At 42.4% G+C, this 24,070-nt stretch overlaps 1 protein-coding gene across 2 annotated transcripts in view; it reads right to left on the bottom strand.

The window, feature by feature from the left end:
- The window catches only part of UST (uronyl 2-sulfotransferase), a 293,864-nt gene that overhangs the window by 103,799 nt on the left and 165,995 nt on the right, over positions 1 to 24,070 (bottom strand). For both annotated transcript variants that reach the window (XM_058534248.1, XM_058534249.1), the window contains exons 3-4: positions 15,696 to 15,851; positions 4,234 to 4,313 (exon numbers count right to left, since the gene is read on the bottom strand). In XM_058534248.1, coding sequence (XP_058390231.1) covers positions 4,234 to 4,313; positions 15,696 to 15,851 — 236 coding nt within the window. The remainder of the gene's footprint in view (positions 1 to 4,233; positions 4,314 to 15,695; positions 15,852 to 24,070) is intronic.

Genomic DNA, 24,070 nt, shown 5'->3' with positions numbered 1-24,070 from the left:
AGCATTGTGCTCTGACACAACACTTCACAGTGTTTTCCCCGCAAGACCCAAGTTGGGAGTTGAGGGGAACGGTAGAGTGGAAAGAGAGTTACTGTCCCCTTCCCCCACAAAAAATGCTTAAAACAAACAAAAAGTTGAGGGAGGGAGACACACTGATTGTCTGTTAGAATCTTTCCAGGGTGTCCATCCAAGACATACTTAAGGAGATACTGTTGATGTTGGGAAGCTGAACTTTTTCAAACATTCTAACTCTTTAGGTTACTTTGACAACTGGGGACAGACACATGAAACCGTGTGTGCAAATATGGAAAATCCTACTTAAACATCACAACAAAGAGTAGCGTCTTTTAGACCAGGGTAATTTTGACTCAATTCTCTAAGTAGTCCAGGTGAAAAACATTTGTCTGGCCGGAATTTTCCAGCAGTTCAAAAACTGTGTGAAAGAGCAGATAGTGAAAAACCTCCCGATTCCAAACTGAAGCCTGAAATTTCTGCTGAGCTTATGGTGTTTCCCTCCTCTGCCAGGAAACCTTCCCCGAGGTAACTACAGAAACACCAGGTGGCTCTGACACTATTGCTTTCTGTGACTGAATTAATAAAACTGGACATGGCAAAATGGTTCCTTCTAGCTCTAAAAAAGGGGAAAAGAAGGATCAGAGCAAGATGCCTAGATGATGAATAAATGAAATAAGTCAGTCAGCTACTGAATCACTAAATGCTCATGGGGCAGCATTTTATGTCACTCAGTGTCTGAATGTCAAGAAGGCCGTACTTAACGGGAAAAAGAAATACAAGGCAATTCGTTTTCGTATAATGCCACACACTTAAAAAGTTCAGAACATGGACGTGCAAAAAGAAGTTGTGGGGAAAGAGGCTAGACTTTCATTCTGATATTCTGCTCATCAGCAAGGATCTTGCTGCATGTTAAGAATATAAGGAAGATTAGGGGCCGGCCCGGTGGCGTAGTGGTTAAGTGTGCACACTCTGCTTCAGTGGCCTGGGGTTCACAGGTTCAGATCCCGGGCATGCAATGATGCACCGTTTATCAAACCATGCTGTGGCAGCGTCCCATATACAAAAATAGAGGAAGGTGGGCACAGATGTTAGCCCAGGGCCAATCTTCCTCAGCAAAAAAAAAAAAAAAAAGAGAGAGAAAAGGAATATAAGGAAGGTTAGAAATAAAATATCAATGAAGAATATTAGGTCGCAGTGTCAATTCTTTTCTTAGTCACCACATTATCCCCAAACAAGCCAGACTTCTGCCTGTCAACAATGATCAGAGTTGGTTTCCTAAGAGCAGCTTAATTATTCCTATTCTTTATCATTCAAAATACAGAACTCATGTTTAAAAGTAGTGAAAGCCCTCTTAACAAGTCCCAACGTCATTGTTTTGCTCTGTTAACTGTATATTTTGGGGCTTTCCTGGTAGGCCCACAGTTTGCCATTTGTACTTAAAAAAAAATTTCCTTAAATAAAGCTATTTCCTTCAAAAGAAAAGCTGATTTTGTGACTTTCCGTGTTCAATGAGTATAACAATAGTCTTGGAACGTATCAAAGTTCGATGTGTCATTCTGTTCTCCTTAAAGGAGGGCTTGACCCAAGGCCCCAGGCCTCACGCATGGGGGTGGGAAGAGAGGGTAAGACTGTGCCCACAGTTAGCATGAGCTTTTCAAAGGAGCGAAGCCCATCAGGCCAGTCTCTACCTTTCCCTGCTTGACACTCTTGACTGTCCTTGAACTCCTGCCACGCCCGCCCTCTAGCACCCATTTTCTGGACCCTTTTGGTCCCTCTGTGTAGCCGGTGTTTGCCCACGCTGGCCCCTGTGCGGCCAGTACCCTTCCCCGTCATCCGTCTAAAGCTGACCCACCCCTCACACCCCGGGAGCCTCGGCTCCTGCTCAGGGGTGCCTTCCAGACTTCCTCTTCCGGGAGGGAGGGTCCTGCTTCCTTCCGTGGTCCCCTCGGGGAGACCCTGTGACTCCTTCTCCTCAAGTTCATCACACGTTGTTGCCTCTTCTGGAAGAAGAACTGACAGTTCCCCGAAGGCAAGGAAAACGTTTACTGTTCCCTGCAGAGCCCCAGTCCCGGTGCAGTGTACAGAAGACGGAGGGTCCTCCATAAATATGCGTTTAATTGAACAAAATGGGATGGAGGGAGGAGAAACCAGCAAGAGCAGGGCCCTGGCCTCCAGCTCTACCTGCAGGCAGGCGCCAACTGTGGGCTCAGACTGAGACCTCTCCAGAAGTGCCTTTTAAATGCCACTTCGAATATACGTAATATCCTTCTCTCCAGGAACCTGACGGCTTTCCTTCACGCGTTCAGAGCATCCCTACAAGGTAGGGGTGGGCAGGAATTGTCCCTATTTTATAGATGGAAAAACATAGCACCCCCCACGCCCCCAGAGGTTAAATTGCTGCCCACAATCCTGGTAGTGGGAAGGGCTAACACCCGAAGGTCCTGACAGCCAGGCCAACACTGTTTTCTGCAGATGGGGTGTCTTCTAAAAGGTGTTTATCAATTTTTTTCTTTCAGAATTACATCAATCCAGATTAAACTCTTGGACACGTATTTGATCGTGGCCCGTGATAAAATACGGTCACCACGCTGTGCCCCGCTCTGCTGATCCAATTAAAATATCGGCTTTGGCTTGTCATCAGAGTTTCACGCTGTCTTGAGTTAATTATCAAAATTTGTTGCATTGCGATTTGTTTTGGTTGTAAAGACTTGACCTTGACACGGGAAGAGCTGAATGAAGTCTGAGGAAGTCAGGGTGATGCAGAAGGAAGTCCATGAGAAAAGCAAGGATCAGGAGGGCCCGCTCTGTTCTCTACAAGTCGTAAAATGCAAGGCCTGAACCAGCTAACAAGTCCTCCTTATCAATCATATGTTCTTGGCCTCCTGGAAGCGTGAGGCAGGGTGCATACCCCAGACGATCCAGTAACAAGCCACCTGATAAGTGTGGTTCGAAACACACTCCAACTCTCACAGTGGCCCTGGGCCCCTGAGGATAATTGGCAGGTGTTCCATTCACCGTCCTAGGGAATTCTGGTTATCAGGCCGGCCCGGGAAACTTCAGGGGAAGCTTGCTTTCAAAGATAAGGCAGCAACTGTTCTTTGCTGCTTAATAACATGCTTTGCTGAATCTCCTTGTCTTTACACTTAATTTGCACGGGGCCTACTGCCCAGCAGGGAAGTCCTTTGAAGGCTAACCCTTCTCCCAGCCCAGTAGATTGTTAGGCATCCTGGGGCGGGCAGCTGTGCCCGCTGCCCGGTGCAAACTCGGAGCAGTGAGTGCTCAGGGCCTCCCTGGGGGCTGGACCTCAGGGGCCACTAGGTCAGCGCCAGCTAGCAGGATGCTCAGTGCTCTCCTGCAGACCTGTGAGGTACTATCATCCCCATGGGAAAAACAGTGAGGGACGGCTGATGAGGGAAGGCCCAGGGTCCCGGGCTGGTCAGCGGGTCTGCCCCTGGACCCAGTGCTCTGCCAGCTGATGCCGGCTGTGAGCTGAGACATGGGCCAGCCTGCGGGGAGGAGGATCTGAGAGCTACTAGTTTACGGTCAAGCAGAGGGACAAGAAAACCTACGTCAGTGGGTCACTGGAGAAGAGAATGCGCAGAACTTGCAGATAGCAACTTAACAGATAGAGGGTTTAAAAACCTAAATTTGAAGATTTGCATTATTATCAGAAAGTCCCTACAGATGACGAAAAAACCGATTCCTAAAACACGCCACCACCATCAAACGTGCAAGGTTTAGAGTAATCAAATGGAATATTAAAAAGGTAGGCAGAGAGGCTGATACTAGCATTTTGGATCCCATAAAATACACATTACTCCACCACCAAGTTATTCCCAGAGTCCTGTGCAGGTTCAAATTGTACAAAAATGTGCAACGAAACATTTCTGTTAACATACCCACCTCTGCCTCCTCATTTATTTGTTTCAGTACAAAACCTGATTTTTTTATTTGAGAACTATCAGGTTAAATGGCTTCTCCTTAAAAACAATTTCAAGTTTTCACAAGATTTAAGATTAGTATTCTAGAAAGAAATGCAGCTTTTGCCCAAATATTTCAAACTTTGATCCTTCCACAGCAAAAATGGATTACAAATGTCTTTTCAAGGGCAATGACACTACCTTGAAAATGAAGATAGATTTTAAGGCAATTGTTCATTAGAAGAAGTCTAAGTACTAAAAAGAAATGAAAGAACCATTAAACTGGAAAGTGTCTTACCTTGAGAAGTTGAGGAAATGAACATGTCGAGTGAATAAATAAGGCTGTTCGGCGGTACTTATATTTTTAATCAGTTCCATCTATTAAAAAAAGTACAAAATTAGCATATATAGGATCTAATTTACGAAGCTATATTAAGCTAAAGCTTATCGTCCCACCTCCTTTATTCCTCACTTATTACCTCTTGGACCACAGCCGAATGTGTTTTGTGCAACGTTTATGAACTTTACATAAGGCTTCTTTCTGACGACAATAGTGCTATCCAAATTTATAGTCCTGTATTTAATTTAGTTGATTGCTACCATGAAAACAATGTGACAGATTAAGTAATTTTCACTGGAGAAGTCAGTGTTGCTGAACTGAAATGCAAGTTAGAAAATGCCTTTAATCTCCTCCTTTAATGTCAAAGCAAGACAAGAGATTAATCATTATCTTATATTTCCATAATGATATTACTGGGATATACAGACATATTTGAAACTAGTTCTGCAGAATTTAAAAGTAGGAATAAAATAAAATATTTTTCTCTTTGATTACAAAAATTTACAAAGCAAGTATTTCATAGGAAACACACAAACCCCCCAACACTTCTTGGTTTTTTGGTGGGCGGCCATCTGAATTATTTATTTGCAATTATCAGCAAGGCAAAAAGTAGTTTATATTAGTATAAACTAATGTTTATGGTCTTCTGGAACATGTCATGATACAGAAAATGTTTAGTAAAATCTGTTAGAGATTCCAAGCATTCTTAGGACTCCCTGAGTTCCTGAATTCCAGCTTCCTTAGATTTTCTAATTGGTCCCATCAAAACTGGCACACGGTGGGATTTTTAGAAAGCACATTGAAAACTGCTGCTTTGGATGCACAGCAGAAGTGCTGCATTTCGTATTTTATGAAATGGTTCAAGGGGAGGACTGGAAACAGAAACAGTCATTCACATCCTAACCGTAGTAGCAACACCAACAATAAAATCAGAGTCTGGAATTCCAGCTCCGTCTCAAGCAGGACAGAAAACCGGGTCTGCCTTTTTCCCCCGTGTCTGACACACACGTAAATGCTCCATAAATATTTGTGGAATGAATGAACTCCGACTGGTACATGCTATATAGATTGTTCCACTAGGATGTCCATGCCTAAACCCTTTAATTAGATATTCATGCTCACATGGATTATTTGAAGAAATGAAATTGAATTTTAAAGTAATGACTTGCAATTCACCACTGCGTGCTTCTGTTCATCGGTGGCAGACACAGGTAAATAATGGTCTGTCTGCCTGTCCCCAAGGTTGAGCATAAAAGGAAATTGAATCCTGCCTCTTTACCTATTGTTCATCCTCTCCATCCCCCACCCCCTTCCCCCACATGCCCCAGTGCTTGTTTTTGGTGATAAAACTTCCTGCTTGGTCACATTGTAAATTTTGATTTTTGCCATCAAAAATATTCTACCAATAGAATTATCGATTTGGAAGCACAATAAAAAGTACCTGATCTCTGAGACTGTCTGCTTAGAAACATAACTCTTTATTGTGTGTATGTTTAACATAAAGACCATCTAATGCTTTAATCTGTAGATTACTTTTATTCAGATATTTCTCTGCACATACAAAAGTAATATGAGAAAGCCCGCTAGGATTATACAAGAAGACTGGAAAAACAGGTCAGAAGAAAAACTATTTCTTTCACATATTACACAATGCATTATATTGCATTCTCTAAACACGTCAATGTGTTAATTTAGTGGAAGAACAGTAGCGGTTAGATTTTGAGAACAGTGTCATAATAGTCATAAAGCTGTCTCGTTCCCAGGGAAAAACGGATTAGCGGTGACAACGCATAACACTTTCTAGACGTATCTTTAAACATAGAATAAAGGTGCTAATGCTCACGTGTACCGCATTAGCATGGAGGAGTCAGAGAGCACGTCTCGGCTCTCGTACGTTTTGTCACTGCACACCAAATCGTAAAACCACCAAGGAAGTCTCACAAGCCCAGGTTTAGGGCATTATTCCAAGGTGTCATTGGATGGTCTTCACCAATGCTGAGTCCTTCCCCATTTCTAGTGACAAGCAATAGTTTCCTGAACCCCTGCTGCCCATCACCTGAGTCCCCTCCTGGTCCTCCCATGGTTGCTAGTGTCTGCCTTTTCTCTTGCCTGAGTCTTATCCACCTGGGAGTCATCATGGGCGACAATGACACCACCTAAAATCACCATGGGAAGCAGCTCTCTTTCTTTTCCTCGGCTCATGCAGGACCACTGCTGGCATTTATGCTGATTCTACTGCATACATTCATTCACTCAGCGTTTATTGAACTCTTACTAGGAGATCAAAACATGAATCAGATGAGTGGGAGACACATAAAGACAAGACAGTGGAACGTGTCCTAATGGTGGCCCCACTATGGCCAAAACCCTCTTGATCCTCGTCCATCTTTACTCCTTATCCGGCTTACTCCATCTCTAGAGAGTCTGTTTCTGGTTAACCACACTCTCCATATGCTCACATTTGATTCAGGTCTTTCCTGGACATCCATCTTCAATCCCTTGCTGACTCACGTTAATTCTACCTTTACAGCCTGCCTCAACCAGCTCTCAAGACCACACATCCTGTGGTCAGTCGAACTAGACCCCTCCTTGCTCCTTCCTCACAGTGTCCAAGACTGAACACACCCACGCTCAGGCTCAAGCTTCCTCTTCTAGAACGTTCTTCCTCTTCTCTCTGCATGTCCACATCCTAACCACTCTTTACCTCTGTCTAGAATGCCTGTGTCTTCCAAGAAGCCTTCCTGGATCTCTCCTTTCATTCAACATCCATTGGTCTCCAAGTCTTTGTCAGGCAATGAACTGCTTGGGGTTGTGGCTACAGAGCTACAAGATTTGGTTCTTACTCTCAGGAAGCTCAGCAGCTCCTGGGCGAGGGGGACTAGCAGATGGATACCATCGTGTGATAACCATCATGGAGCTGAAGGCACAGAGGTGAGACACCTACTCTTCCCTCTTCCCCAAGGAGGTGTTCCTGAGTTGTTAGCAAGGAGCCACAGGAGCTAGCCAGTGAACAAAGGGACTGCAGCACTGCAGGCAGAGCAAATAGCAGATACAAAGAACAAAGAAAAAACACGAAATGACACGGGTACTAAAACTGCCAGGAGTTCCATGCGCCACAGGCTGGGCACAGGTCAGCAAGGCAGTAGATGAGACAAGAGAGGAAGGTAGGAGCCGGGAAACTGAGGGCCCTGCAGGTCACGTGAGGGATCCTGACTTTTATCCAACAGGCAATCCCTAGCCAGGAAGGATTTTTTATTTTATTTTTTTCCCAGATCTTGGGTCAGGTTGGAGAATGTGAAGAAGGGTAAGGACTGGAGACAGAAAGCTTAGCTAGGGAGTCAGGGCAATAATCTCACCTGGACAGCACTTCTCAGTCTGATCCCAGACCAGCAGCATCAGCAGCAACTGGAAACTGGTTAGAATTGCATGTTCTCGGGCTCCAGCCCAGACCGACTGAATTAGAAGAAACTCTGTGGGTGGGGCCCATCCATCTGTGCTTTAACAAGCCCTCCAGGAGATTCTAAGTCGGGAAAGTTTGAGAACGACTGAAGGAAGTTGATGGAAGTGAAGACAGGGGGAAAGGTTTTGGGAGGGTCAAGGAGGGAATCTGCTGAGGCTTGCGGCCAGCCGGCAGCAGGAGAGAGGGAGAGGAGAGGTCAGCAGGGCTTCCTTCTCAGAGCCCTGGCTTGGATATCTGGACACGGTGGTACCCACGCGTGGAGACGGGGGACGCTGTAGGAGGAGCAGATCTGCCGTGAGGGGAAACGGGTTTGGTTTTGAACAACGTTGGCTAGAAATGATGTTGCCTCCTTTGACTTTCCAGGACACTTTGGGGATTTTCCAGGACACGCATTCTTTATGTTACATTATAGTTGAGTGTGTGCGCTAGCTTCCAAGCAGACTCCTTGAGGGATGGGACCGAGCTCTATTTATCCCCCAGAAAACTCAGCCCAGGCAACTGCACAGAACATATACGCCATAATTGTTCATGCCATGGAGATAACCCCCTTTAGAAATTTTTTTTTGGATTCAAGAAATGTATAGTTCACTGAAGACAGAATTATCACGTGGGCAATGAACTTAGCGTTTCCAGAACAGACCTGTACATTCATGACCCTGGTGTCACGTGGAGCTGAGAGCTTTACGATGACAACATCTAGGACATAACAGCACCAAACACACTATCACTTTCTGTACACACCGTACCCAGATGCTCTTTACATGCACGCTGTCATTCCATCCTCAAACAACTCCACTAGTTAAGTATTATTATCCACACTTTACAGGTTGAGAAACTGAGGCACAGAAAGACTACATAGATTGCTTAAGGTCTCCCCGCTAGACAAAGGCGGGGCCAGGATTCCAATCCAAGTCTGTCTGACACCAGAAATCCTGTTCTTTATCCCTGAGCTGCAACCTTCTCACCATTCCCACTGCTTTTTGATCTATACATAACCTCTTAAAACAAGAGGAAGTGGTCGATTAGCAAAATAACTCCAGAGACCAAAGAGAGTTCACAGGAATATAAATTTTCTATCTTTCATAGGATGTGCTGAAAAATTGAAAGTTATCACAGGTGGAAAAGCATTAAAAAGAATAAAAAAATAAAAGGATTAAAATATGAGAGAATTGTTTTATAAAGTTCTAGGTGGGAAAACACAGTATATATAACAAGAACACGAATGAATTTTAAAATGCTTAAACAAAGAGAAAAGAAAGATAACTATGTAATGGAATGTATCTAAAGGGAGAAGTTAAATCACAGAGCATCTGAGAAGGAGAGAGAATTGAGGTTGGAAAAAAAGGGCAAGAATCACACAGAATTTATAATGCAGAGGATATGCCAGGAAGCAGTTTCTAATCTTTTGCTTTTAACGTAACTGGCTGGGATGGTAGAGCTGAAACCCTTTACCTGCGGTTCTACAAACACAGCTAGTTAGTTAGTAAGAGCCTTGGCTGCGGACTTCTTTGGGAAACGCTTGTCAGCAGTAAGTGATGGAATGCCGACCCTACTCTGGTCTGAATTCTCGTGTCACTCCTGAACAAGGAGATGCCCTATAATTTTGCAAAACATTTTAAATGAAAGAAAAGACATGTTTTTAACATGAAAGCCAAACAAGGAATGGCTCAGAGGAGAAGTCCGTGGCCCTTTCATCTCAGAGGCTGGGAAGACGAGTGCAGGCTCAGGTCGCCTTTCCCTCCTCCTCTGCAGGGGAAGCCCTTCTAGCAGGAGCAGGATGGTCCTCCCACCTTCAGCTCAGGGCCGGGCAGTAAGCGCCAAGCACACACGCCCGCCATGAATACGAGGCCCACCAGGGGGCGCGGTGACACGCACAGAGCAAACAGGCTGGGTCTGAACAGGAGAGAAGATCTATCTTTCGGCTACAGTTAGAAGGAGACGAGAAAACATTTTTAATTTTTCAGGCCTTGTTGCTTCTTCCTCTTTTTTTTCCCCTTTCCTTCCACCGAGTTTCCATTAGCAGACTCAGCTTTTGTCTACAGGACCCCAGGATCAGATCCTGTTTGCAGAGCTGGGTGACCTGGAGATGGACTCGGCTAATCCTTTTGGTTTGACTCCAAGGTCTGGTGGGAGCAGCCCTGACACCTGTGGACACTGCCCCTCCTGCTCTAAAGTCGGGAAGCTCTGAGGGCCATCCTAAGGAGACTATTCCAGAATGTTCCTGGGATTAACGTGCAGGCTCCTGAGGAGACACCACTCACTCAGACTTCAGGGGAAACATGATGTCTTCAGAACCTCGAGGGATTCTCAGGTGCAAGAGGACTTTTTCTGGCTTAGTGGAGGTTTCACTTTAATAAAAGGAAAACTTTCTAATAATTGGAGCCTTTCACGCAATTATTCTTCACTAGAATTGTGCACGAGGATCTCCTCGGGAATTTTTTTCTCCCAAAGGTACAAATACCTGGGCTCTACCGTTCAAGAGTCTAACTCAGTACTCTGTAGTAGGACCAGGAAACATGTTGTGAAAAAGCTCTCAAGAAGATGTTGATGCCCGTCATGGTTGAGAACCACTTTTTTTAAGGGCTCCCCACTGCCCACAGGATAAAGTTCTGACTCCTTAGCCTAGCATTCAAAGTTCCTCAGCATGTGACCCCAGTTCACTTTCAAGTCTTATTCTCCCACACTCTTCTTGAACACTTGTTCCTTCCTACAGAATGGGGCGATGATATTTTCCTAATAATGTTGCTTAGAGGATTAGAAATAAGAGGCACAAACATCTAGCATGCTGTCTCGTGCTTGATATACAGCATTAATAGCAGGTCTTCAATAAATATTCACCTAAATGAATGAAGAAACAATGGAGAGACCTACTTCAAAGATGAACGAGTGAACTTTTCCATTAAACAGAGGCCAGATGACCATGCCTTAGGGAGGCCTAGGAGGCATCCCCGTGGCTGGACTACGTCCAAATCTAACATGGTTTCTTTGGGTGAGTTTTCTTTTTCAGAGACTCATTGCTCTATAGGTACAGTTGGCCTTAGAACTTGCCGTGGGTGAGGGCAATGGGAATGAAGTTTGAAGCGCTGTGAAGGAATTCTGTTTTTGACCAAGAGGCTAAAGCAATCTGGAGCCCACGGGCCTGGGGTCTCTCTGTCTCCTGCACCCTTTGAATGCTTTTCCAGGTTTTGATAATTTGAATTGCCACTGAATAGAGCCCGAGCAGACATGTAGTTACAGTGGAACAGCAGCCTTCACTGGTTTGACTGACGGAAGGGTACAGCTAGTCCGGCGTTTCCCAAACTCTGAATCGAGTTCTGCGGGATGCAGGTGAGAGTCACAAACACTTGTAAAGAGCTCCCTGGCTAACTGGAGACACGGGGGGGAGGGCCAGTTAAACAGATTTTTAATTGAAAGAGTTCCCAGAGTCTTTAAAAGGGGGGTAATTGTTGTGAATCTCCTAGAGGGGACAAGGGAGCAGCATTTCCCAAATTATTTAACTGTGACACTTTCTTTTTTTCAGTGTCTTAGGGGCCTAGGATTCTCAGGAACACACTTACGGAAATGCTGATATGACGGTTTGGGCAGGGATTCTTAACCCTCTCTGTACCGTAGGATCTCCTCTGGCCCTTTATTTAAAAACAAACTCTTCTGGATTCTACCCCAGAATCTTCAGGAGAAGGGTCATTGCGCTATATGTTTCCAAAGGCTGCTGGAGGGTCTGCTGTGCAGCCAGAGGGATGATCACCGCATTAGGGAAATGGGAGGGCCAAAGTTCAAGTCCAGGGGCAACCGATGGTCATTCTATTAATGACATTTGGAAAGAGACTAACCTGGTTTTCTTAGTTTTCTCATCCATAAAGTAGGGAATCATACCCACTCACTGGTATAGTTTCAGGTCCAAAAGAGTTAAATTTATAATGAAGTAAAGCAATTAGCATGCAGCAGGAGCTATTTCCAATTTATAATCCTCAGCAGTTCCAATATAAATAAAAATAGTCAAGTTATTTGCTTTCTCGATCTTTTAGGCTCAGAGGCCAACAACATTTGCCCTTCAACAAGAATGAAATAATTCTGAATTCTTATGTCTGTGATATGCCTTTAGAGCAGTCTTCTGAAAGACAGAGTCAGATCATTGACAAAGATGGTTATGAGTCTTTTGGCAATCACGCACGTGTCTTCTGGAAATTAGTTCCCCATCTTTCACATTGTATATAATCTCCATTTTCCAAGAGATTATCTAAACCAGCCCAAGACACTGAAATCTGGATTCAGAGCATAAATGAAATGATGTCACCATGGGTTTGCATTATATTCCCTGCAAAGGACAATATTTGGCCAGCAGTAGCTGTCAATGCTATTCTGTTGAGGCGACTTCTCTAAAACATAAACTTCTATTTCTATTTCTATAAGGACAAATGTAATGGGATTTTTACAGGCATTCGAACATTTGATGTCTTCATGCTCCCTTTCCTTTTTAATAATCCCTTCAGTGTCTCATTCCATCAAATAGATTTTTTAAATTTAGTACTGTGAGTGTGCATGTGTCTATGTGTTACGACAGCTCCCCTCTGGGGAGAAATGTACGTGTGAATTTAACTCTGGCCCAAAGAGCTACCTTTGTGTATGAATGAAATGGCACAGATAATTCCAGTCTCATAAGTGGATACAATTCCTAAGTTCATTTGTCAGTCGGTAGTTTGTCACCTGGAACACATTTTCTCATAAAAGAAACGTTCTACATGGTGGAGAGTCCCAGGCCAGCCCGCAGAGCCTGTGTGCCTCATCCTGCACCTCAGGAGGATGGTTGTGAATGCTAGAGAATGATGTTTCCATGGGAACACGTTTTCAGAGTTCTGCTGTTTAATGTTGAGAACCACTGACTATCAAATTCTAACTCGTCTCCTAAATCACTTCCTCCTTTTTCCTTCAATAAATGACCAAGAGGAGCTATTCACACCACAAATTACTTCTTGAAAATATTAGGTTAAAATAATATTTTTTCCTCTGCTTGTTTTATGCACTTTGAAACTTTAGTAAAAGGATATATATAAAAAGGAAGGGAGTTTCTTTAAACATTCTTGAACTGCTTCGAACTTGGTTTCTTGTCATGATGCTTCCCAGCTTCCCTTGCGTGCCACAGCCCAGTCAGCTAGCTGCAGAGAGGCAACTGCGACTCTCCTTATGTTCGTTTTTATGTTAAAATTGTACATTTGTTTTTTCTACCTTATCTTTACCTTTCCCCGAAGTTTTTAAGACTTGCCTTATAATTTAATAGGAATCTGGGATAACTAAGTAATGAAATACATTCTAGGTCATACTGACCACAGGAATCAGAAGTGTCTCAATTACACTGTACACAGATTATGCTAGAAGTTGTATAAATATATCACAGAATCATACGGCTGGAAAGAACCTTACAAGATTGTCTAGTCTATTCCCTGGCTTCCAGACAAGCCACTCATTCCAAACAGATGAGCGCTAACCTCTATTTTAGAGGAGAAGGATGACTGTGTCTTTAACCCTTTCCAGATTTAACAATTTATCTACCGTTAGTACATTACTGTTAATTTTTAATCTAAATCCTTCCCTTGACAGTTATGACTGTATTTTACTTTCTCAAGTTTGCTTCTCATTGGAAACAAAGTAGGTTTGCCTGTGTAAAATCCCAGTGTATTTAAATACTATATTTTGTGCTCTCCCTTCTAGGGCATTCCTGAGACCTCAGTGTCTAATCCTTTAGTTACCTTTGTCCTCCTCTCTCTGGAGTGGCTGTACCCCTTTCAGAAGTGGGGGCTAAAATCGAGCCATTGTGTTTTACGAGGCATCTGAGAACTGAGCATAGTTTCCACGCACAGGAATATTTGCGTATAATCTGATAAGCAGACCCAGACTTAGACTCAAAGGAAAACCAAAGTTAATAGTTATAATAAAATTGCAATAACATAGGCTATTTATTTATAGTCACTTTCTTTCAGATAGTGAAAAGGACTTAACTAGCTTAATCTAATATACTAGCTCTTCAGTCAGGTAAAGAAATCAAAGAGAACCTACCCTTATTAAACCAAGTTATCTATAAAATGTGATATCCTTGAATGTTACCGAGGACAATTTTTCTGTTGAGACCTTTCTACAGAACCAACAAGGATCATCTCAAAATATGTTTTGTTGATCAGTAATGACTATTTAGACTTGATACTCAGCGGCTCTGTAATGAAAGTTTTCAAAGGAATGGACATTTTGATCTTTATCTTGCGAAGACGCTAAACGTGCTGGCTTTATAGCAAGTACTGTTGGCGTTGGTACTGTCTCAAAACAGTCCTCCTACCCCCCAAGATAAAAGAGAGAGACAGGCTATTGTCAATTCTCTTTGTTTGTGAGGTTTTGAATGCCCCAAAGGTGAGGATTATATCAGAAAGAAACGGACATGGGTGGAAATTTCCATAATTATGACGTCAACCTGATAGTAAACCACGTGTCTTGTTTATTCCCCAAACTTTTGTACTCACTGGGTGGCATGATGGTTCATTCTGTGTCAATTTGACTCGCCATGGGGTGCCCAGATTAAACATTATTTCTGAGTGTGTCTGTCAGGGTGTTTCTGGGTGAGACGAGCATTTGAATCAGTGGACTCAGTAAAGTAGATGGCCATCCCCATGTGGGTGGGCATCATCCAATCCATTGGGGGTTTGAATAGAACAAAAGGTGGAGGAAGGAGGAATTTGCCCCTTTTTTCCTGCCTCACTGATTAAGCTGGGCCATCTCATCTTATCCTCCCCTGCCCTTGGAATGGGATCTATATTGTTGGCTCCCCTGGTTTTCAGGCCTTTGCATTTGGACTCCGACTGAATTACACCAATGGCTTTCCTGGGTCTCCAGCTTGCAGATGGCAGATGGGGGGACTTCTCAGCCTCTATAATTGCAACAAATTCTTCATAATAAATCTCCTTTTATAGATAGATATAGATACAGATATAGACATGATGGAGATAGAGAGATAGAGATAGAGATAGAGATAGAGATAGATAGAGATAGAGATAGAGATAGAGATAGAGATAGAGATAGAGATAGAGATAGAGGTAGAGATAGAGGTAGAGGTAGATAGAGACATATATATATCGCCTGGTTCTGTTCTCCGGAGAACCCAGACTTATCCTGGTGGCTACTCATTTATCTTAGGTAACTGAGGGGACAGAAGCAACTGTTTTGAAACCAGGCTAACAAACTTGACCCTGTTAAATGACCATGAAAGCACTAGGCCTAACTTCTCTACGTCAGCAAAGCACCTCAATGGAGACTGTGGGCCTTACTTGTGTATAAGCTCACAACATAGATTCCGTCTTCATAGCTTCCTGGCAGAGCACACACCCCTGCTCTAACAACAGCGTGTCCACTTGTGTGGCTCGGCTACATCAGGGCAGAATCGTCCCTGGAAAATGGGGTCATTCTTTTGCTCCCACTGAAGACGCCCAATGCTACCTGGAAGCTCAAGATCCCTTGCGTTTACCAGAGCGGGAAGCTCACGCCCCCAGCAACCCAAAGACTTGACTCCTGGCCCAAAGAGGGTTTTCTTTTTATTATAACCATAAAGACTTAGGACACGTGTGAGAAAACACCAAGGGAGATACAGTAAAATAAAGTTTCTTGTCTTTGCCGTCAGGACGTCAGCATTATTTATAGCTCGGTGGAATAACTGTGAGATTTATGCATTGCTAATTTTAGCCAAATAGACAATGACGAGTGTACCCTGCCCTTCATCCCTTCGGGGCAACTTCTTGGTTTAAAGACTTCCTTCGGAAGCTTTCACTTAAATTTCCTTCCACTCTCTGGCAAAAGTATGGTGCGAAATTGCAACTCGGGTGTTCACTGGTCAGGGGTTTGAAGGACGTCCTGTAAGGCACCCACTGGTCACACAGAGGAATCAGGGCAAAAGACAACAGAACCCTGGGCAGAGGCAACTTACTTGTTCATTTTTAGTGAGCCTGGTTTTGTTGTGAATGTCGGACGTGACCAAATTGAATCCGTGCTTCTCCGACAAGATTCTCAGAAGCAAGACCACAGTGCGGCTGCCGCACTTGCCGACTCTGTTGTACACCACCTGGCTCGGGAAGGGGAGCACCTGGGAGGAAGAGAGCAAATACGAGACTCTGGGTGAAAATTCTTACGATTCTTCCCCCAATCTCAGAACAATAAATGTCTGATCCATCTACGTGAGAAGGGTCCGCATCAAGATAATGAGAGAACGGGACTGATGAAGTCGTGTTTACCTTCACAGTACAACTTGAGAGAAACGCTGGACCATTGTCTCTCCATCTGCACTGATACTTAAAACTGACAAAATTTCATGCCATCTCTAAGACTGATCATGGAGCTGCTTCTGTGTCTTCTTAGGAACAAAATATATAAATATGTGCTTTAATGATAGTATTCTTTTGCAAGTTATATTATGCTTTATTAGAATTTAATTTGTAGAATGCTCAAGGAAAAGTATAGTAATGTAAAAAATTGAGACAATTTACATACAATAAAATCCATCATTTTAAAGTGTACAGTTCAGTGCTTTTTAGTATATTCACAAAGTTGTGCAACCGTCACCATTATCTAATTCCAGAATGTTTTCATCATCGCCCAAAGAAACTCCATACCCATTAGCAGTCACTTTCCATTTTTCTCACTATCTCGGTCCCTTGAAATCATTTATCTACTTTCTGTTTCTATGGTTTGTTTATAGCGTTCTGGACATCTCATATAAACGGAATCATAAAATATGTGGCCATTTGTGTCTGGCTTCTTTCACTCAACATAATGTTTTCAAGGTTCATCATGCTGTAGAATGAATCAGTACTTCATTCCTTTATATGGCGGAATAATATCAAGTTGTATGGATATACCGTATTTTGTTTATATATTCATCAGTTGATGAGCATTTGGATTGTCGCCACTTTTTGGCTACTATAGATAATGCTGCTATGAATATTTGTGTGTAAGTTTTTGTGCAGACATATGTTTTTGATTCACCTTATCCTAGGAGTGGAATTGTTGGATCATATGGTAACTCTGTGTTTACTTTTTTGAAGAACTGCCAAAGTGTTTACAATACAGCTGCACCATTTATATTCCCACCAGCAATGAATGAGAGTTCCAATTTCTCCACGTCCTTGCCAACACTTGTTAACGCCTGTTTTTGTTTTTGTTTTGTTTTTTGATTATAGCCACCCTAATGGGCGTGAAGTGGTATCTCATTGTGGTTTTGATTTGCATTTCCCTGATGACCAATGATGTTGAGCGTATTTCACGTGCTTATTGGCCATCTGTAGGTTTTCTTTGGAGAAATGTCTATTCAAATGCTTCGCCCATTTTAAAATTGGGTTATTTGTCTTTTTTATTGTTGAGTTTTAACATTTTTATATTTATTCTGGATTTGCAAATATGTGATATGCAAATATTTTCTCCCGTTCTATGGGTTGTCTTTTCACTTCCTTGATAGTGTCCTTTGAAGCACAGAAGTTTTCAATTTTATGGAGCCCAATTTATCTAATTTTTCTTTTGTTGCTTGTGCTTTTGGTATCGTATCTAAGAAACCATTGCCAAATCCAAAGTCACAAAAATATACACCGATGTTTTCCCCTAAGAGTGTTATAGTTTTAGAGCTAACACTTAGGTCTTTGATTCCTTTTGAGTTAATTATGTGTATGGTATGAACTAGTGATCTAACTTCACTCTTTTGCATGTGAATGTCCCTTTTTCCCAGGACCATTTATCGAAAAGACTACTCTTTTCCATTTAACTGTTCAGCACCTTTGTTGAAAATCCACTAACCATAAATGCATGGGTTTATTTCCGGACTCTCAATTCTATCCCATTGATCTCTATGTTTTTCCTTATACCTGTACCACAGAGTCTTGATTACTATTGCTTTGTTATAAGTTTTGAAATCGGGATGGGTGAGCCCCTCCAATTTTGTTCTTCTTTTTCAAGATTGTTTTGGCTATTCTGGATTTCCACATGAATTTTAGGATCAGCTTTTCAGTTTTTGCAAAAAAGGTCATTGAGATTTTGATAGGGATTGTGCTGAATCTGTAGATCAATCTGGGGACTGTTGCCATCCTAAATCTTAAGTCTTCCAAACCATGAACATCAGATATCTTCCCACTCATTTGGTTCTCCTTTAATTTGTTTCATTGATGTTTTGTAGTTTTCAGTGTACAAACCTTACACTCCTTTTATTCTTTTTGATGCTATTATAAATAGAATTCTTTTCTTAATTTCATTTTTGGATTGAATGTCCACTGATAGAAATACAATTGATTTTTGTATATTGATCTTGTATTCTGCAATCTCGCTGAACTTATTTATGAGCTCTAATAGCTTTTTTGTGTATGGATTTTTTAGGATTTTCTAACATAAGATCATGTCATCTGCAAACAGAGATAGTTTTACTTCTTCCTTTCCAATATAGATGTCTTTTATTTCTTTTTCTGTTCTAATTTCCCAGTTATAATGATTTTGATAGACTAAGAAGCCATTATGAAATGCATCTGATTAAATATTTATATCCCCAATAAAGGTTTTATTTCCATTTTGAATGCTCAGCATTAAGCGACAACTGACAAATGATAATCAAAAGATTCCTTCATTGGGCACATACCCTTAACAGAAGGTTATAAAAAGGCCCAGAGCTAAAGAATATAGTACAATATAAACATAAATACACCCCAGACTTGCCTATGGTATGTAATTTCAATTTATGCCTTTGTAATTATAGGTTTACTTATTTTCCTGAAACATTTTATATGCAGAGTAGCATTTCATAAATTTGGAGCTTAAAGGCTAATTGTCATTGGCGTAAAACATAATATCTTTATCACTTACTTAGCAACCAGTCATGTGCCATTTTGACATAATTCTTCCAGCATGTATTTGTTTTAATGAGCAACACCTGGTTTCCTTAGGGCCAGCCAGTATCTTCTCTTAACGTGTCCTCCCAGTGCCTAGAACATGCCTTGTAGACATCCGGCCTCAACGGACAGCGACTGGTTCTTGGCAGCTCTGATGGATTTATGTGCTGTTTAACTAATTATACAATGATTCTACTAAAATGTGAGACCGAGAGAATCTTTACAGACAGCTGATCTTTCTGACCAAATGCTAATAAAAGGCATTAGGGTACAAAGATAGTCACTATAACAGATCATTTTACTTATGGTTTAATCAGTGAGTACCCAAAAGTCTGTCCTCTGGCAATGATTACAGAGGTTCAGATATTCAGATAAATTATTTAGTTCTTAGTCATGAGATTATAACCCAGGGAGGTTGAACTAGGCTTCCTGTTTAATGTAATGCAATTAACAGTGTTTGTAAGTTGGACTTTCCATGATAAAATAGGCGGGGGTATGGACTATGGTTGGGACAGAACTGCCAACATAAACACAAATTTTAATTTCTTTGGAGAAATAAACTGCTTGAGAATTGGGGTGAATGCATTTTTCCTTGTCTTCTGGCACAGCACAGAACAACAAGGGAGAATTTGTTATGACTGAATTGATAATAAGATAATGTGAGTTATCGCATTTGCAAGTACTTTATTCCAGAGTGCAGCTATGTCTTAGATTTAAATGAAGAACTGAGGCACGCACTTAGAAACCTTAGGTGAAAACACTTAATTTCTCCTGAATTCCTTGGGTAATCAACACAGTAGCAGGCGTAGCATCTCTCTACCCCCTTTTGTCGATAACTAAAGACGTTATTTACCTTTAGGTTATTGGTTAGTTAGTTTTTAAAAATGTGTTCATTCCAATTCTTTCATTAGTCTTGTGGAAAGCTCCCAAATAAAAAAACAAAAATCCCTGTATCATTCCTGCAGCTGTATCTACAATAATATTTGAGAAGAAAGGAGAGTTACCATCCCCACTGTGGCTCCATTTCAACCATTTCTTTAGACACCAGTATACAGCTATCGGGCATGAACGCAGAGCTGGGAAATGTGTTTTCAGGTAAAACTTCCAGAATCAGGCTTGCGAACTTTAAAGACACCGCACACACCATGACACATAAACCTCTCTCAAAGTTAGCGTGGAGCTTTTAAATCACTTTCTAAAAGAACCCATGTAATGCGCCGAAAATTGGCAAAATTTAGGCAGGCTAAGTAGATGTGTTGACGTTGGACACTGTGTTAAAATTAACAACAGCCACAAAGTGATTCATCCCTGCTTTTGGTAGAACAATAGATTTGTTCCCGAAGGTCTGCTTTAAAAATCATTGTCGTCTTTTATTTAAAGTGTACTTTCTGGAAAGATGGTGAAAAAAGGGACTGGTTTTTACAGAGGGCTGGCCCTGACCCATCCCAGGCTCTGTGCCGTGTAAACTCTTCTAATCCTTGTGACAACACTGAATCAAACAGCGTAACTGTCCTCACTCTAGCTGTGCATTTCTCTGGGAGTTTCAGTTATCAAATAATTCAAGCATCATTAATACCCAAGTGAGTCTCCTTTCTGCCCCCCTCTTCTCCATAGATCCCAGATTCACAGAACAACAGAGTTTGAGGTCTAGGAGCAATTCGGGATGATTCACCCATTCCACTGCCCTCCCCCATGCACTGCCACCCTCTATCGCCCTCACCCCCAGCCCAATCCGGTTTGGCTCAGTCAGAGCTTTCCTTTACGTTGTCTTTTTGTCCTCCCAAGTACCCTGTGAGATAGATATTATGACTATCTTTCGATGAGCAAACCGAGGCCCAGAGGGATCATCTGGCATTTTCAAGGTCACAAAGCTACAAAGCAGCAGGTAGCAACTAAAGCCCAGCCAGCAGCTCTCCTGACCCCGCAGATAACACTCTAATATACTACGACATGGAGGGGGGAAGGATTTTCAGTCTGACTGCTGCAACAGAGATACAATTTCTTTTTTTTATGCCTTGAATGCGTCCCACCTCATTAAATGTGATTCAGCAGTCAACCCTCACAACCAGTATCATCAGCTATTACTCATCCATGACTCAAGTCTTTGGAATGCTCAGGTGGAACCGACAGGAGCCGATCAGCCTCCCTTTCTCCTTCCTGAGGATGCATTCTAGAAGCTAATGCAAGCCCAGAGTGCCAAAGCACCTAATGGGGGAAGAAGAGTGGAAGGATGTGGTCTTCCCCTCACTCCTCCCCCTCATCGACCACAGGCAGTCACAGCTGCCTCGAAACCGTGGACACTTGCACCAGGAAAGGAAAACACAGGAAGCAGTAAGTCATAGCAAATGTACATAAAACCCTAAATGCACTGGAAATGTCCGTCAAGACAAGCAAATACCCTCAGATCAACCTAATGACTGAAAAGACTCTGAAAGACCTATTAAGATCAACCTCAAAATCCTCATTTTCTTCAACCGATATTTGCCACTTGTCAGGCGGAAAACTACATCCCAACTTTAACCTTCCTGTTATCATTTGCACACAAATTTCGAACACGTACTCTTTCTTTGAGTGTCCCATAAAGAAGTACACACCAAAGCCCTCAGCCCCCCCTCCGCCACAAATGATTCTTCATTCTTGGCAACCATGGTTCTGTGAATGTTATGTCTGTGGTTTCTGCTTTATGGCCAATTTGTAAAAGTGAAGGGAGCTCCGAAACATTTCACCCTATGAATTATATATTTTTATGTTGCCTGCCTTGTAAGTTCTGAAAACGCCACAGATCCCCAGGGCCTGGCAGGCTTGTGTGGAGCATGCCAAATAAACAGAAGTCTTTCCAAGTCCTGAGCACAACAGTAACTACCACCAGATGACACCCACTGTTTCTATAGCTTAGCCCGGGTTTGGAAAGGGGAGGGGGAAAGACGACTTGACCTGGACCAAGCCTTTGACAGTCCACGATTATACGACTCTCCGGGGTCTTGTTGGAAGAATTAACATCAATCCTGCTTTTAAGTTTTTGCCAAATGATATTTAATGCAGTTTGTTACAATCTGTAGTTCCCAAGTGGCTGTATATTCGAATTACCTATGGAAGTTGAAAACCTCCAGATTTCTGGGCCCCACTCTAAGACTAAACTGAAATAGAAAGTCTAGGGTGAGGATCAGGGGTCTAGCTCTGAGGAGCCCCCAGGTCTCTGCTGCCACTAGGTCTGTTTCAAGGAGTCACTATCATAGAGGACTCCCAGCCTTCCACGTGGCCCTAGGAGGGATGAAAATGGGGGAGAGGGTTGCCTGCATGATGCTGGAGAGGAGTCTGGGTAAAAGGTATAGTCATGTCCTCCTTGGGTCTCCTGATGGCTTCCCACCCATAGTTAAAAGTCGCAATTAACCTGACAATAGGCTCACACTACAGTAAATGACTACTCACCCAGAAAGATTAGAGAACAGGTGTGCTGGTTAACTGAAGGTGTATGTTAACTGAAATTTATACCCAACACTGTCAAAGCACTCGATGTTTAGGACTAATATTATGCAGAAGATGAAATGATTTTCTTTGATGGATAAAATTACACTTTGTGATTTTATAGCACCTCCATTCCATGGTTACTTACACCAATGGAGGGAAGGGCCACGGCCAGGGCTTCGTGAGGCTTGAACTCCGTGACAGTTCTGCTCCTCACCGTCCACATGACTTTGTGCAGTTCAAATACATTCCGAGAATCCTTAGTTTAAAGTTTCCTGGGATGCTGAGGTGCTAGGAGCCAGTCACATCCACCTTTGAGGCTCAGTTTCCTCACCCGTAAAAGATGAGGGCTGGGTTATAACCCCATAAATGATGCTCTGTTCTGAAGCTATTAAATGATTAATTTAAATCTACATTGTTATCAAGATATAACCTGGAAATGCCTTAAAAATTAAAACTAGAATTTAAAATTTTTCCTTGTCAAATATATTCATAAAATAAACAGAAAAGAAAAAGTTCCAGTAATTTGTGCTGATGACATGGATTCCAGCAACACGGGCATTCACGGTTCTCTTTCAGAACCTCTGGAATTCCTGTACGTGTCCCACTCTTGTTCAGGCTTGCCGTGTAATAAATCTACCTTTACGCTCCTCTTATGTCTCTCCTCCTTTCCACAGTTTTAATCCCTTGGAGCTCCCTGTTTTTTTAAGACCATCACCAAACATCAAAGCCTGCACCAGGCTCAGCCTTCCAGTGCTTTCCCATGCTGGTAGTGATTCTCGCTGGCTTTTGCCCCTTAAGCCATTCTAAGTCTTCTAACACGTGCATCTCCGTTTTCTCATCATCATCAGCTCTCCAGACCTCCGGGCTCATCTCCTCCCTTCAAGAGGAGGACACATATAGGACCCATTAAAGAACTCCATTTCCCTCACTGCCATACCTTCTGATTAGAAAGCTCTTCCTATCCACAATTCTCAAACGACATCCCTGTATCTTCTAATTATTCATACCCCATCTTCTCCCAGAAGCGTTGCCAAATCTGAACCTTACGCTTTCTCCTTTTCCCCTGCCCCTACTTGAAACAGTTCCATGTCTGTTGTTATCTACAGAAAGACAGATACAGCTATAAAACCCTTACAGATCCATCTGTTTTATTCCTCTAATAGACTGGGTCTATCTGGTATGTGCATAGTAGAAAATTATCTATCTGTCTATCAAATAGACTGTTGGGATGAAAATACTGTTAAATGTTGTTTAAGAACCAATGCTGTCATATTTATCATTTACAGCATGCTCTTTTGGTTGTCTCCTAAAACTATAAGGGAAGTCTATCAATTTTTTCTTTACACTCATATTTTGAAACGCTCTTATTTGCCATAATACACAAGAAAAAGTATGGTTAAGTGGAGACAGTTCCCTGGACTAAAAGTCGTGAAACTGTGTCTTTGCCCTTGGCCAAACTAGTTGAGTGACCCTGAACAATTGACCTTGAGCAACTTCTTTGGGCCAAAGCTTCCTCAAGTGTAAATTGGGGGTACTGAACCCAATGATTTCAAGGCTCCGTCCTGTTCACGTCCCACGATGTTAAGGCAGGGCTGCACAATACTTACAGGGGCTCGGAGGGTTATCTGAATGGCATCCTGCACTTCTAAATATTCATTCCATTCTGGTCCATCTCATGTCCTTATCTCCTTCATGTACAACATCCCTACGCTATTCCCCAAATGTAATACCCTGCGTACTGTAACGCATCCTCATACAAAGAAGCAATTTTCACAAGGAGCCAGAAGTAATTTTTGGATGTGGTGATTAAACCATCAAAGGTGAACTGTGGAATAGTCTTCAGAAAAAAAATGACTTCCAGTTTGATTAAAAACTCAAATTCCAGGTGACCTTGGGTGAATGCTATCTATGCGACGGACAGGAAGATGAATACTTTCAGACTTCAAACTGACAGATGCGAAGAAAACATACA

Source organism: Diceros bicornis, chromosome 39, assembly GCF_020826845.1.
Source record: "Diceros bicornis minor isolate mBicDic1 chromosome 39, mDicBic1.mat.cur, whole genome shotgun sequence".
Classification (NCBI taxonomy): domain Eukaryota; kingdom Metazoa; phylum Chordata; class Mammalia; order Perissodactyla; family Rhinocerotidae; genus Diceros; species Diceros bicornis.
Note: the sequence above shows the minus strand (reverse complement) of the source record. Positions and strands in the feature narration are given on the sequence as shown.